Source organism: Prionailurus bengalensis, chromosome A2 (genome assembly GCF_016509475.1).
Source record: "Prionailurus bengalensis isolate Pbe53 chromosome A2, Fcat_Pben_1.1_paternal_pri, whole genome shotgun sequence".
Lineage (NCBI taxonomy): Eukaryota > Metazoa > Chordata > Mammalia > Carnivora > Felidae > Prionailurus > Prionailurus bengalensis.
Window position 1 is genome coordinate 39,585,075 of NC_057348.1, and position 15,789 is coordinate 39,600,863.

General features: G+C 44.1%; 1 protein-coding gene across 1 annotated transcript in view; it reads right to left on the reverse strand.

Annotated features, from left to right (window-relative positions):
* Nucleotides 1-9,618, reverse strand: part of LOC122487437 (RING1 and YY1 binding protein) — an 84,662-nt gene extending 75,044 nt beyond the window's left edge. The window contains exons 1-2 of the mRNA XM_043587937.1: nt 9,491-9,618; nt 8,612-8,737 (exon numbers count right to left, since the gene is read on the reverse strand). Coding sequence (XP_043443872.1) covers nt 8,612-8,737; nt 9,491-9,522 — 158 coding nt within the window. The 5' untranslated portion in view covers nt 9,523-9,618. The remainder of the gene's footprint in view (nt 1-8,611; nt 8,738-9,490) is intronic.
* Nucleotides 9,619-15,789: the final 6,171 nt, after the last annotated feature.

The following is a 15,789-nucleotide window of genomic DNA, read 5'->3' on the forward strand; positions in this document are numbered from 1 at the left end:
CTCGAATATTCCAGCAGCACTTAGGACACGAACAACTTTTAAAGGAATGTTTTGTAAAAGAATGAAGAGTGTGTAAACCTTATAACCTACATATGAAATGATATCTTCTTAGAAAGCAGTAACCAAGTTTGTTTTCTCCTTGACTAACCAGCATGTACTAAGTTTTAAGATCCAATATGTGGTGATGAAACTGGCTACATCACCTTTCATTTCTTCTCCCTCCCGAAGGCTACTTCATCTTAAATTGTACTGCTAATGCTCTTAAATGATAAAGTTTTGAGTAAGGTTTTTCTTTTTACATATCCCTTCCACCAGTTTATTTCCTAACCAAAGGATAATTTAAATGGTTTTCAAAGTAGACAGGAGAGGGAAAGGAGAACAGTAATACCTAATCCTATTTAAAAATTAAAATTGCACCTGTTTACCTTGTGATTTCAACTATCCATGATTTCTGAGTAACACTGCAGTTTATTTGCATTGCATTCACTGAGAATTCATCTTTGGCACAACAGTCTGTGTCAATCACTGTTTCAGCATGCAACTGAATTGAAGCTAAATAAATGAAGTGAATGAGTCAAGACTTCAACGGAAGTAATTAACCCAAATTACTCAACAGAACAGTAATACACACTATGTAGAAGGTACAACTACCAACTTATAGGTATGTTAACACAACAGAACTTATACAAGGGATAGTGTAACATCAACAACACCCAACACGTTTTGAGTCTATTTTTAGACTGCCTTTAGGTGCCAGCTCTCACGCACACCCATCTAGTTCCTTAAAATTGGTTTTGCACAACATGACTGATCCTCGGCCCCAGTGTCAGACTTTCATGACTTTGGGCTGCTTAAGTAACCAAAAGGGCAACCAAAAAGAAGATTAAGAATCGCCACAGTTATTTTTTAGGTAAATGTGCTAATGCTCTGAAGCTCCAAACCACTCCAGGAAGTACTTTAAATGAACTGCCTACAGCCTCCAAGGCTGAAGTTCTGTGTTTAATTTCTAGTACACGTTTAGAAAAACCCAGAAAAACAGGAATACTACTTTTAAGGACACACTTGTATCAAGACAACTTTCCCCTAAATCAATGAATTACCCACACAAGATGCAAGACTAATGTGAAAGCGTATCTATTACACAGAACCCTTAGCTGGGACAGTTTTAAAGGGAACTAACTCCTCTTCAAAGTCCTAGACTTCATTTATTCTATATACACTTACTGAACCCCTGGCAACTGCCAGGCACTGGACTAGATTTTTAAAGAAAATAAAGCTGTGAAAAGAAATGATCCTGCCCTCAAAAAAGGTGAAAACCTAACAGAGGTGATCAAATAAAAATTCTGTTCAAGTGTTACAATGAGGTATACATGATTTGAAGGGTGAGGCAATCAAATAAAAACACTTCAAGTGTTACAATGAGGGGTACCTGACCGGAGAGTGATGGAAAGGTTTCCTGAGACGTCTAGAAGGACAAACAGAAGACAGGCAGGACACAGAAGGAAGGAAAAGCATTTCAGAAGAAAATCCAGAGGAAAGGAATGTGTGAAGGTATGGAAATGAGAGATCACGGTCCATGCGTAGAAAATAAGCAGTTTGGCATGAAACACACACATGCTGTATGTGGAGGGCAGATGGGTGTGAGGTAGCAGGCAGTCGGCTTCCAGAAATCCTAAAGGAACATGAAAAGATTAAACCAGAAGCCCCTCGTGATGATCAGCATTTAGACTTACCTTAAAGGCAATAAATACTAGGAGAGAATTGAAGTTGACCAGGTGGAACGGCCTCAAAACAAGTTGGATTTGATCGTCATGGGTATGCACGCATGAGAGCAGGGATATGTATGGTTACTACACAGTATCTGCGAATTACCAGCCAGCCGGGAGAAGTTGAAAGGTATGGATGACATCTCAAGTGAGAGAAAAGCTTAAAAGGAGGTAGAGGGAACAAAGAACTTCTTTAAGCCTGTACAACAAACTCTGCATCAATCACAGAATCATACAGTCCTCATTCAAATCCCAGATTCAGTGAAGCCTTCCCCAATGTACCCACACAGACTACCTCTACCATGGACTCATTCATTCCACGCATACCATCACTGGGTGCTTTACACCACTGAAGATGTTACCTAACCTTTTCAACATGGTTGTTGGGGGTCCCTCAAAGGACGAATTTTCTGTTTACTTAACCAATGACTTGAAATATTATAAATGACTTATGAACACAACTGGATGTGAGGCAGTTTACTCCCTTTACTATCTGCAGGAAGTTCCACACACCAGGTTTTATCCTCTCACCTAATGTGTCAATTTACACCAGCTGAAAGAAGACAGCTGTGTTCAAGTATGTAGGTAATAGAAATCAAGAAGAGACCCTATCGCTAGAACGTCTCTAAGGGTCTACATGTAAAAAGCGGAGTTCCAGGGGCACCTGGGTGGCTCAGTAGATTAAGCGTCCGACTTCAGCTCAGGCCATGATCTCACCGGCTCTGAGTTCCAGCCTGGAGACTGCCTTGGATTCTGTGTGTCCCTCTCTCTTTCTATACCTCCCCCACTCACGCTCTTTCTCTCTCAAAAATAAAATTAATAAAAAAAAAACTGAGTTCCAATATACTCTTAGGATAAAACAGCACTGATAAAATAAACAAGAACCACACAATAATATGGATGAATCTCAAAAACCCAGACCCAAGGGCACCTGGGTGGCTCAGTCAGTTTAGCATCTGACTCTTCGTTTCGGCTCAGGCCATGATCTCATGGTTTCTTGGGTTCAAGCCCCGCATCCGGCTCTGTGCTGGTAGTGCAGAAGTGCACACAACCATAGGACTCCACTCATAAAGATCAGAGACATGCAGAACTCCTCTGCAGCATTACAAATCAGGACAGTGGCTAAAGTGACTGTCAAGAGTGTAAGATGGGCTCTGGGGTCCTGGCAATCTTCTGTTTCTGGGTACAAGTTACACGGATGTGTTCACCTTGGGAAAGCTCGTCAAGTCTTATTATTATGATTTGTGCACTTCTCTCTATATATACTATAGTTCAAAAAGCTTACTTAAAAATAAACAGGTAAATGGCTCCCAGCTGACTCAGTCAGTGGAGCATGCAACTTGATCTTGGGGTTGTGAGTTTGAGCCCCAAGTTGGGTGTGACTACTTAATTTATTTTTAAGATTTCATTTTTTAACAGGTAAAAAAAAAAAAAAAAAAAAAAAGAGCAACACTCATGATGAGGAGGATAAAGAGGTCACAAAGGAGAAAAGCCCTAGTGATGGAGCCAAAGAGAAAATGAGAGCCAGAAAGACTAGAATGTTTTAGTTCAAGCCGTAAAGGAGACATTTAGAGATCCACTATTACCTAAAGTACTAATGAACTGAATTAGTGCCAACAACTTCCTCAAGTAGCTGTAGTTTACCAAAATAGTTTTTATTAGTCTTGGAATTTCTTCAGTATTTACAGAAGCACAGGACAAATGTATGCCACATGAATAATACATAACTGAATCCATTCAAACCTCCTATCCCAGTAACTAACAGGATATACTAACAAGTTTGCTGGCCTGGCTTCAATACGTGACATGCAACTAAGGAAAAGTTGAGTAGCCTGTGCACAAAGGTTCCAACTCTAAACTGTCCCCAACCCAATGAGCTAAATGGCACAGACTACAGAAATATCTCCTTACTCCAAAAGAAAGCAGCATGCATGTTGCCTAAAAAGACCAATGTGTTATCTCTACGTGGTCTAGAAAGTAGTCACCTGCCCCAGCTCTCATCACTCTATAGTTCCATAGCCTGATCTAATTTCTCCCAAACACTTGCCACGGGTCGAAATTGTATTTTATTTTCCTGTTTACTATTTTCTCTTCCTCTCCATAGTATTTTAAACTCCACGAAAACAAGGACCTTGTCTGTCTTTCCACCACTGCACACCCAGAGCCCATGCGGCTGTGTGCTCAATAAAAACTTGTCAAATAACCACAACTACCCAGGTAATTTACTTTAAGGTCACCAAGTATACATAAGATCAAGTCGGTACCAATAAATCAGTAAGTCCAACGTAATAGCAAATAACAAAATAAATTATCACTGTTTCTGGGTAAGAGTGATCATTAAAACTCTACCAGCTTTGAGGCTGAAAGGTTTCCTAAGGTTTGATGGTTTGGAAGACAGGTAATTTTTCCATATATTTTATGGAGAAATTTTATGAAAGACAAATACTATGGCAAAACCAATGTGACCTAAGGAGCAAAACCACTGTGGTGGGTGAAAGCATAGGAAGAGTTAGGTACACCCAGCCCTGCTTTCTGGGAGCTTTCCTATCTGAACATTACCTCAGGGTGATGTAGTTTTGAAGATCAGAACTTTCACTTATCGCTAATTATGTGTGTTTTCCTCTAAAACTTCACAATAGTGAAGTACTTCACAACTATTCAAGGGATGTTGAGTTGTTAGGCTATCTGAAGTTAAGGAGAGAAAATGTCCACATTTATAACTGCAAAGAATGAGGGAGCTCCTATACAAGGAGAACATTTTACAAATAACACAGCTGAGTACCAACCTCTAATTCAATATCCTGAGTACCGATTTTTTTTAAGTGACATAATCTTACTACACATCTAAAGTAAATTCCTCACTTCTACTTGCCTATAAAAGCTCTAAAAAGAGTACACTTTTCAGAGGGATGGTATTTAAATAAACAGGATTTGAACACAACATCATGATACAATCTGGCACTGAAGACTAGCAAAGTTCTAAATCTCTGCTAATTACCCAAAGCAAAAGTTTACCAGTTTTCGAGCGTGACTTAAGCAGCAGCTGGTCAAAATGCAGCACTATGATCAAAAGAAAAACCACTGATCAGCGAGAGTTGCAGCAGTGTCTCGGCGATCTGTACTTTCCAACCAAGACATCGCTGCATTTCCAGCAATAGTAGACCGAAGCAAAACACATTTCATTTATCACCAAGTCTAGGAAGTTACTCTGCTCAACACTCAAGAAATTCCACTTAAGAGAATAATCAGGTAAATGTGTTAATTTGCAGGGTTTTTTCCTTCTAAAAGCTGGTGGTATCAACTTTCATGAGACTGGCAAAGTAGGTTGGGAAATCCTACTTTATCTCCTATTTACCACCTACGACAGGGATAGTGTTTCCTCCCCACCCACGGCCACCTTACAGACACACTCTTTTATTTCCTATGTTGAAAGGCCTAAGCCCTTAGAGAGCTCAGCATGGTGAGGAGGCAACCTTCCAGTGCTCTTATGACATATCACAGAACAGGCAGAAGAAAACCATGTGATGTGATGAAAATCTAAAACTAGTTTGTGGTGATGCGAAAATCTAAAATCTAGTTTGTGGTGATGGCAGCAGAAGTCTTTAAAATAACTAAAGTTCAATGAATCATACACTTACAATTAGTGAATTGCATAGTATGCAAATCATACCCAGTAAAGCTATAAAAAATGAAAACAGAGTGTGACGATATAGTTAGAAAAAGAAGCGTATACGGAGACCCTCCATATAACTGAGATATCCAAAATATAGATCTCTACTGCCCGCTGAACTTCCAAGCAGCCTAGTAAGCATCTCCTCCTTCTCTTAACACGTTCCTTAGGAGCAATCTGGTCCTCCTTCATTCTGCTCTATGCTGCTCCAATAGGAAGAAGACCTCATGAATTACTCTCATGAATATACTTGCAGAATTCAAGATATCCGGTACACATGGCAATAACAATGAAGAGGTGGCAGGTGATTTTGTAGAAATCAATTCTCCTTGCCCAAAGAAATGGGGAGGCGGAGGAGGAATCCTTCTAATTGATTCCCCAAGTCAGACTGCTCCAATCTCCCATAGCATTATTTACACCACTCTTAGAGTCCTTATAACCTGGATTCTGATCATCCCTGTACATGCCTAACCAACCCATGCTCCCTACCAATGTCTTGACCAGTATTTTTCACCTCCTAGGAACTTAATAAATGTTCTTTGGATGAGAGTCAATATTTTCCTCATCAAATTGAGTAACACCAATTCTATCTCGAAGGGTAAATGCACTTCTGTGTCCTACTGGACCTACTACTAATTAAAATCTGACTTCAATGGTTGACTAGATGATGGTGACAGAGACAAAAATGATGAACTCCAAAATGACCAGTGGCTAGGCCACCAGATAGGCTGTTACTACAATACGAGTAAGAAACACCAGCCCAGAGCAGTAAAACTTAATTTCTATACCAGTCAACAGGTTTACAAAGCCCTTTTTGATTATTTAAGTTATTCTAAAATCAATTTCTGCCTATTACTCAGCATCCAAAACCCAACAATTTTCTACTGTCATCAATACCAGGTGTGATTAAAACAATGCAAGGCAAAAAGTATTAAACCTTTGAGGTACCAAGAAAATTTCAAGAAAAAGGCACAGGAAAATCACACAGCAATAAGGAGTACTAGCACTGAGAAATTAACCAACAGCTACTAGACTGGGTAAACCTGGATGAAGAGCTGTGAAATTCACCTGTCTACATGAAATCCATTCACAGCATGAGAAAGCCAAAATGTCATTCACCTTCCAATTAATGACGACTTCAAGAATAGATCTAAAACACCAAAATATTGACAGTAACCAAGATGAAACACACTTTGGCTATGTAAGGGTATCATACGTGACTTGTTAGGAGTTTAAGTCCTCACATCTCGGAAAGCTGTGTTCAAATCCTACTCAACAAGAGACCTCAAAAAATTACACAAAAACCCGTAAAGGTTAGAAGGGACTGTCCTATTCCTAAAATATTTCATCTTTAATTATTTAATGTATTTGTTTAAAAAAACTGAATCTCACTGTCATCATCTGTAACCCCGAAAAAACTAAACATTTCTATTACTTTTAAAATCAAACCTCCCACAGGCTTTCAGAAAGTTTGATAAGTCAGATTTTTTTTTAATACACCAAGAAACTGAAACGCATTTCATTATAAGATAATTATTCCCAGCAATACATGAGATGTAAACTTGAATTTGGTTTTTGCTCTTCACCAGTAAAGTTCTCAAGTTCTTAGGAGTTTCCTAGTCACTTGAACATCATCTACGGTAACACTCAAAGCAAAACCACAATAAAGAGGTTTGGCCTCTGAGGGATTCTACGTGTAAAAAAACATTACTCATAAATAAAATACAATCACTATTGCTTTAAATAACAAATACATTTCTAAACTTTCATCCCATTTGATGGAATTCCTTGTTTCGTAGAACAAAGCAAAATCTATTAAGCTCCCAATAAGTGCTTTTTATTTTAACTAAATCTGTTCTATGGTATTTAGTTCTTGTTCTACAAAACTTGACATGAATTTGGTGTAAAAACTTCTGAAAAAATATTTCTAGTACTTGAATACTTTTATTCAAAGCACTCATTACTTCAAGAGTTAGTGGAAGTCACAGAACTGCTCTCCCAGTAATTGCACCAATTCATCCCAGAATGATATTCTTCAGATTACCCGATATCCTAGGTAATTCCCAGGTATAAATAAAGCAAGAAAACCCTAACGGGACACACTCATTCAGTCCAAGGACCTTATCCAGTTAGAACTATGCAGTACTACCACACAGTCATACTGGAACACTACCAACTCAAAAATAAGTACCTGATGAAATGAGACTTCTGGCAATCGACTTAAGTCTTCAAGGATTCACTAGACTCTCAACTCCTCTCTGGCCTTCACACACACATCCCCCAATGCCCTCCCATTAAACGACATCAAGAACAGTTTAACTTCAAACTCTAACATCCCCTGAACCAAATTCCAGATACGATTTAAAAAATGACCAGAAAACTACAAAATCAACTTTGACATTTTATCCAAATATATCTGAACGTTAAAAGTGAAATATTTCCACTCATTTTGATACCAGATGCGATTTACTACCTTCACAAAAAACGAAAAGGAATTCTTTCAACATTCTTTTCATTATAATAAAGCTTTACATGCAAACTTCAATATATTCCTTTCACCATTTTGCAAAATCGTCCTCCATCACCACTCTGCATAAGCTAATCAGAAAACACACAAATTGACAGCTCAGCTTTCCAAATACTACTTTATCAAACCCCAACATTTCTTTTCACAGGGTGAGAAATAACAGACATTTGCAGCTCAAGACAGGAAAAGCACAATAACCAGCCTAACTGTACATTCACCGTTAAATCTCTCGGAAAAGGAAAAAAAAAAATTCAGGACAGGCAAATTAAAAACATTCTACACATGGCAAAAATAAAAGGTCTAAAGTCCTACAATGCATAGCAAAAGCACTGCTTCCTCTCTTTTTGAGCCAATACCAATAAGCCAATGGATACAAGTGTCAAATAAATCCAGTCTGTTTGAAATAAGACGAAAACCTGGAAAAATTCCCTCCCATAAATCATTCAGTGAATAGGAAGCTTTGCACCCAACACGAAATACACACAACCAAAACCACACATTACCCACCCCCCAAATGCAAAAAAGCCGTAATCAACAAGTTGGAAAGAGGGCAGCAAGTACAGCTCTCTACCCTATCTCCCACCTTAAGAAAAAAAAAAAAAAAAAAAAAAAGTCCTTCAACAAAAGCTCACACAGATCCTCAAGTACCTGGTGGAGGTGCCTTTCCTCACATCGCAGATGCTGCATTTAAAGGCTTCAGCGCTGTTTCTGAAGGTGCAGACGCTACAATCCCAAAAGCCTTCGTCTGCGGCAGGTTTCGCTTGTCTTTTTGGCCTTCGGAGGAGTGAGGAGTGGGGGAAAGGGGAGGGAAGAGACAGGGAGCAGGAAAAAGGGGGAGAAACAGCAAAACACAGGCGCTGGTGAGCCGTCGCAATTTCGCAGGAATCCAGTGCTGGAAACTTCGCTCAGGCGACCACCCACCCACCCTTTTCGGGGACTGAAAGAGGGACCGGGGGAGGGCACGGGGCGCCCCTACCGGCACCCCGCAACCCCCGGGCGCGGGCCGTACTGCCTCGCACAGCAGGCGGCGGCGGCGGCGCCCCGGGAAGGGCCGCGGCGGGCGCAGGAAGCGGGCGGACTTGTGGACTTGAGCGTGGGGCTGGGGGGGCCGGCAGGGGAGCCGCGGGCCGGATCTGGAGGGGGCGCGCAGGGGCAGCCCGAGGCCGGCGGCGGCGGGGAGTGGGCCGGCTCCTTCCCTCTCCCCTCCCATGCTCGCGCCCTCCCTCCCTCCCCACCTGGTTAAATCTCCCTTTGTCTGGGAGGAGTGGCGGCGGCGGCGGCGGCGGAGGGCGGCTGAGGAGGAGCCGCCATGGCTGCGGCGCGCACGGCCGCCGGCCCCGAGCGGGAGCGACACCGCCTCCCGCCGCCGCCGCCACCGCCCGCCGCCGCCGCCTCCCCCCGCCCCCGGATCTCCATCTTAGCAGCGCCTCCCCCCCGCCCCGGGTGGCTCCGGGGCCTAGTCGTCGCCGGCCCCCGCCCGCCCCCAACCCTCCCTCCCCTTCCGCCCCCTCAGCTCGGAGCAGGTACCTGGTCGGGCTCTTCTTGTCGCCCATGGTCATGGATGGGCTGTACCCCCGCCCCCCCCAAAGCCGAAATCGGCGCCGCTCGGAGGAGAAACGCCGTCCGGGGAGTCGTCGCGGACCGGCCCCCCTCCCTCCCCCGCGCCCGCCCGCCCGCCCTCAGCCGCTGGGGCTCGAGCTCCGGCCGCCGCCGCCGCCGCCGCTGCCAGTCTCCGGACGAGACTAGTCCCCGCCAGCGCCGCCTCCGCCGAGTGACTGACGAGGGGCGGGGCCGGGCGCCGCGCGTCACGCGCCGTGTGGCCAATGGGAGGACGGCAGCCTGCGCCGCGAGGGCGGGGGCGGGGCGCGGGGGAGGGCGGGGCGTGGCGGACGTGGGCTGGGCCGTCGGTGTGCGTGCCCGGGAGTGTGTGCGCGCTGGGGGCGCGCGTGCCTGCCGGTGGCCCGGCGGCCCGGCGCGGCGGAGCGTGCAATCCTAGAGGGGCGCACGTGGCCGCGCCCGGGAAGCGGCGGTGGGCTCCGGATCCCACGCTCCCGCTTTATCGGGCTGTCTCGTGGACCCCGGCCCCGAAGCCGCCCCGGGGGAAGTAGTTCCGCGCAGTTTGCGCGCGCCACTGGGGCTGGCAACTGCCGCGCCGCTTGCAACGCCTCGAGGCTTATAGTGCCCCGGGAGTCGGCAGGGCCTCTTTCTTTTGGCCCGGGCTCCCCCGCGCCCCTCTGCTCCTCTGCCACGCGGAGCTTTGTATCTGCCTCTCTTAAAGTCTTGGCTTCCTGCGGATACTCCGGCCTGAAGCCCCTTCTCTGGCCCCTGACGCAGGAGAGAACTGTGCATTAAGGGTGTGGCACAACTAAAGGTTCCCCAAGGCCGACTCTGAACTCCAATGCACCAACTCCCACTCGAGACCACCCCCCCGCACCACCACCACCAGCCTAAATAGGGCGTTTCCCTAGGGAAGTTGCTGTTCAAATCCTGGCTGCCACATGCCAGCAGGCTAACCTTGTGCCTCAGCTTCTTCGTCTCCAAGGTGAGGGTTAACAACTGTCCTCTTAGTGTTGTTGGGGAAATTCAGAGATGGAATGCACGAAAAGCACGCAAGTCAGTGCCTTGCACTAAGGAAGGACCAATACAAAGTATCGGGTTAAGAACTTTTGTAATTGGGTCTGGGTTGAGCACCATTTCCCCCGCTTTGGAAGATTCTCGAAGGCGAAGAACAACTTTCCACCCTGCTCCAAGAGTGCTTGCCAAATTGACTTGAACATGATTCGGGCCCCTTTGCCCTCAAGGAGTCAGGACCCTAAGATGGTTAGATAAAAGGCTTGGCGGGGCTGAAGCTCTGGCTGGGGGGTAGGGACTTGGTCAAAGAATGATGCTAGTAGTTGGGAGGTGCGGATAGGGGTGTGGAGGGAAGATAAGACAGGCCTGCAGCATCTACTGAGATACGTTTATATGCGAACACAAAGTGGATTATCAGGACTGCCCCATGGAAGGGAAACATACGGAAGCCTGAGAGACCAGGGAAGCTTTCCGAGACTGAATGCCCAAGGAGCAGGAAGTCCTAGGATCATTCCAGGGAACAGAAGGGAGAGAATAAAAGAGGGAGGGAACGTGTCAATGATAAGCTTGATCAGCACATGCTGTCCTTTGCAGGCAGGCACACCCTGGAGGGCCAGGAGGGACAGCATTATTTAGCAAGGGTCAGCAACTCCCGCACCTCCCTGGCTTCCACCCCCCTGCCTTCTGAGGAAAGGAGGGAGAAAAGGAGGAAGAAGAGGGAGGCAGAGGGCCAAAGGGGCCAGAGAAAGCCAAGGGGCATGCACACAAGCAATGGCCCAGTGCCCACAGCCTTGGCCTCTGGTGTCTGCCTGGCTTCCTCCCAGGACTCCACCCCTGGTATGCAGGTACTGAAAAAAAGGAGCATTAGGAAATCCCAGCTGGAGGAGTGGCCTCTGGGTAGGGAAACTGGGTAGCTGGGAGCCACAGCTTATGGAAAGGAGACTGACTTTATTATTATTTACATAGAATAAAATGCACAAATCATTCTACAGCTCCATGAATTTTTATAGATACCTGCTATACTTTGTATCCACCATCCAGATCAAGATATAGAATATTTTCATCCTCCCACTGAGTAACTACCCTCTCCAAAGGTAGCCACTGTTCCAGCTTGTGTCACCAAAGATCAGTTTTGCTTGTTTGTGAATGTCATATATATATAGGTCATAAAGTATGTATTTGTGTGTCTGCTCAAAATTATTTTTGTGATATTCGTCTATATTGTTGCCTGTTATCAGTAGTTCCTTTTAATTTGCTTTCTTAAGTGTGTGGCATTCCATTGCAAATACACAGTAATTTAGTTATCCACAGGAGACGAAATTTTTAGTGGTTTTTCCTTTTAATCGTTGACCTGTTTTACCTTTTCAAAAAACAAAAAAGTTTTTAAAAGCTCTTTTGAAGGAAAAAGAAGTCCCAGAATAGAGAACTCATTTCTAGGAAAATATCAGACCCACACATCACCATGCGGTTATAACTGTAGAGACTAATTTGGTTTCCTTGTTGGGGGTAAATATCTTTTGAAAGCCTCCTTATAGGTACAGAAGCCAGACAAGCATACTTCTGGAGCAGTGTACTATAGAACACTTGTCTCCAGGCAGAGCATCAGATTATCATTCTAGAGTGGTTTTTGTTGCACCTGAGCTATTTGGGGAACAAATCTTCCTCCATGGTGTTGCCTTGAACCATCGTTGGGTACAGGGATGAGTGGGATTTGACAGACAGCCCCTCCTCTGCTCCTCTGTTCCCTATTTTGAACTTCCATTTCAAGTTTCATCTGAAGGGTTCTTTTGATTTAAAAATGATTTGAAATCCATGGTTTTTTAGAATAGATGCTAGTTAGAAGCACTCCCCAAGAAGTGTCCGATGTAAATGATTACACAGATATGTAGAATAGATTAAAAGACCATATTCTTTCTCCCTTCCCATCATTCACTCTACTCAAGTCACATTGGCTTCTTTGCTTTTCCTGGAGCACTCATGCTCCCACCTCAGGGCCTTTGCACCTGCTCTTCTGTCTGCCTGGAATGTTCTACCCCTAGATAATCACATTCTTAGCTGCCTGGCTTCCTTCAGGTCTTTGTTCAAAAGTGACATTCTCAGTGAGGTTTTTCCTGAGCACCCATTGAAACATATCACACACCACCGCATAACCTGATACCTTAACTATTTTACTTTTTTCTCCTTAGCACTTAACCATCATCTATGTACCATGGAGTTTACTTATCTTGTTTAGCAGCTCATTGCCCAGTAGACTATAAATTCTGTAACCGCAAGGATTTTCTCTGTTTGCATTTTTTCCTTCCCAATGTTATATATAAGTGCCCTGAGAAGTGCCCGATAAGCATGCACTGAAGAGAATTTTGTTTTCCTTTAACAGTAATTTATAGAGTAGCAACTAGGTGCCATACCCCATGCCAGGGACTGGAAGATCAGATGGCCGTCATAGACTTCATTCCTAATCTTTTGGAGTTTACATTCTAGTTGAGAAGGCAGACTTTATACAAGTAATTAATTATGATTGTGGCAGTTGCTACAAAGACAAACCATAGGATGCATGGCAAGAGGGTACTAGGGGAGGAGGGGAGTTGATACAGCTGGGGGGGAGGTGGGGCACAGCCCCGAAAAAGTAAAGATCACCCAGAAGAAGAAAAGAGCAGTCAGGGATATGTTACTTTGCAGGAGATGAAGACAAGCAGCTGTGGGCAGAGCCCTGCAGGAGAGGAGAGATGAGGCTGGAGAGGAGAGATGAGGCTGGAGAGGGAGAGCCCGCCTAGATCCCCTATATGGCAGGGCAGGCTCAGCTGGGATTGGTGTCTGTATCCTGAATGCCATGGAAGCCACTGATGAGTTTACCAAGACTATTTGTTGGGGCACCTGGGTGGCTCACATCGGTTGAGCGTCTGCCTCTTGATTTCAGCTCAAGTCTTGGTCGCAGGGTTAGGAGTTCAAGCTCTGCACCAGGCTCCACGCTGGGTGTGAAGCCTATTTAACCAAAAACAAAAAAAAAGGAAAAAGAAGAATATTTGCCTATCTGTTTGTGGTCTGCCTTCACAAATGAGATGCGGGTGAAAGCAGACCCCTTGGAGGCAGGAGGTAGTGAAGGAACTTTAGATTGGCCTGATAGTTGGAGCAGGAGGGCAGCTCCAGCAGGCTTCCTTTCTTTTGCTCAAGAAAGAAGCAAAAATTATTAGTGCCCACCAAAGAAGGGTCTGGAGTTTTATCAACTTTGCCTCCTCCTGCCTTTAAATTTGTAAGTATTTTTCCTAAACAGAAATCCTAAATACTCTGTGCTATTTCTAAAATTTTTTTTAATGTTTATTTATTTTTGAGACAGAGAGAGACAGAGCATGAACGGGGGAGGGTCAGAGAGAGAGGGAGACATAGAATCTGAAACAGGCTCCAGGCTCTGAGCTGTCAGCACAGAGCCTGACGCAGGGCTTGACTCACAGACCGCAAGATCATGACCTGAGCCAAAGTCAGATGCTTAACCGACTGAGCCACTCGGGCGCCCCACTCTGTGCTATTTCCAAACAGAAAACCTAAATACTCTTTGAACCTTAGAAATACCCAGGAAAGCTATTATACACAAATGAGAGAAAAAAGTCTTTCTCCAAATACCTCATGGTTTATCCCACCCCACCCATGTTATACCTTCTTATGGTCTGAGCCCCAAACTGTGATTTGGGGTGAGGTTTTCACCAGTCTCCAGTGAGATGAAATGAGAAAACTAAGAGTACATACATTTGTAGGAACAGTCTCCTACAGCCAAGTAGATTACCAACAACTGATTCTTGGGAAAGAGTATTTTTTATTCTGAGATTATGTCCTGCCGACTTTTTTCTTTTCTTGGAAGTTTGGATAATTTATTTAAAAAAAAAAATTTTTTTTTAACGTTTATTTATTTTTGAGACAGAGAGAGACAGAGCATGAACTGGGGAGGGTCACAGAGAGAGGGAGACACAGAATCTGAAACAGGCTCCAGGCTCTGAGCTGTCAGCACAGAGCCCGACACGGGGCTCGAACCCACAGACCGTGAGATCATGACCTGAGCCGAAGTCGGGCGCTTAACCGACCGAGCCACCCAGGCGCCCCGGAAGTTTGGATAATTTAATACCCCCCTCCCTTTTTTTTTTTTTTTTTTTTTTTTCAGATTTCTAGGTTTTTTAACTTTTTGGCCTTGAAGATATTAGGGCTTATGGTTGAGTAAGAGCATCAGATTCACACACTAGACCAGTGTAAAAAAGAATTTTGTATTCATATCTCAAGTTAAAGACCTGATACCCTTACAGAAATAGTGCCAGACCCTTTTAGATACTCTTTTTCTGCCTCATCATTCTTGATGTAATAAATAAATGCCTTCTAAATAAAAGCAGGAGTAGACATTAGTTATCTTTCTTAAAATGTTCTCGACTAGCCACATCACAACGTGACAATTCTATATTGACTTCTTTTTTTTTTTGTTTTCTTAAGCAATCTCTACACCCAACGTGGGGCTCAAACTTCCGACACTGACATCAGGAACCCCATGCTCTCTACTCATAGAGCCAGCCAGGCAACCCCATGTTGACTTTCTAACTTTCTCTCCTCACTGATTTTATTCTTGACATTTTAAGCAGAGCAAAATCTAAATGATTTTAATGAAACTTTAATGAAACTTTTATTGAGGAGAAGAGGAAGGAGAAAACAGTATGATCTGGTGACTAGAAAAGCCACCCAAGCAGGACAGAAACTAGGAAGGTTAAGATTTCCACCCTAATTGCTAAGATTTAATGCCCTACTTTGCACTGAATGTTCCTTCAGTGGTTTAAGAGAGAACACTGCTTCTCGAAGCAAACTAACTACATGGATGGAGTGTTTTAGGAACTGGGGAGAACCTAATTCATTTCAAAGACTCAGGCTTGTGCTGGTATCACTGGGGACATCGGCAGAGCAATACTCAGGATAGGATTAACATCTAAAGAAACAGCCCTGGAGGCAGAGAGAGGTGGAGCTTCCCTGACCACCTGTGTTTGAACCTTAACCAGATTTTGCAACCAGCCTGTGCACGTGCTTATCAGAGCTATGAAGTTTTATTGATCTGCTTCTGGCACAGTAGGAAATATCACCAGTCAAAATTTTCCCGGGTTATACCTCATGCCATTTACAAAAATTAATTCCAAATAGATCATAGGCCTGAGCATAAAACCTATAACTATAAAACTTACAGAAGAAAATACAGGAGAAAACCTCTGTGCCCCTGGATAGAAAAAGATTTC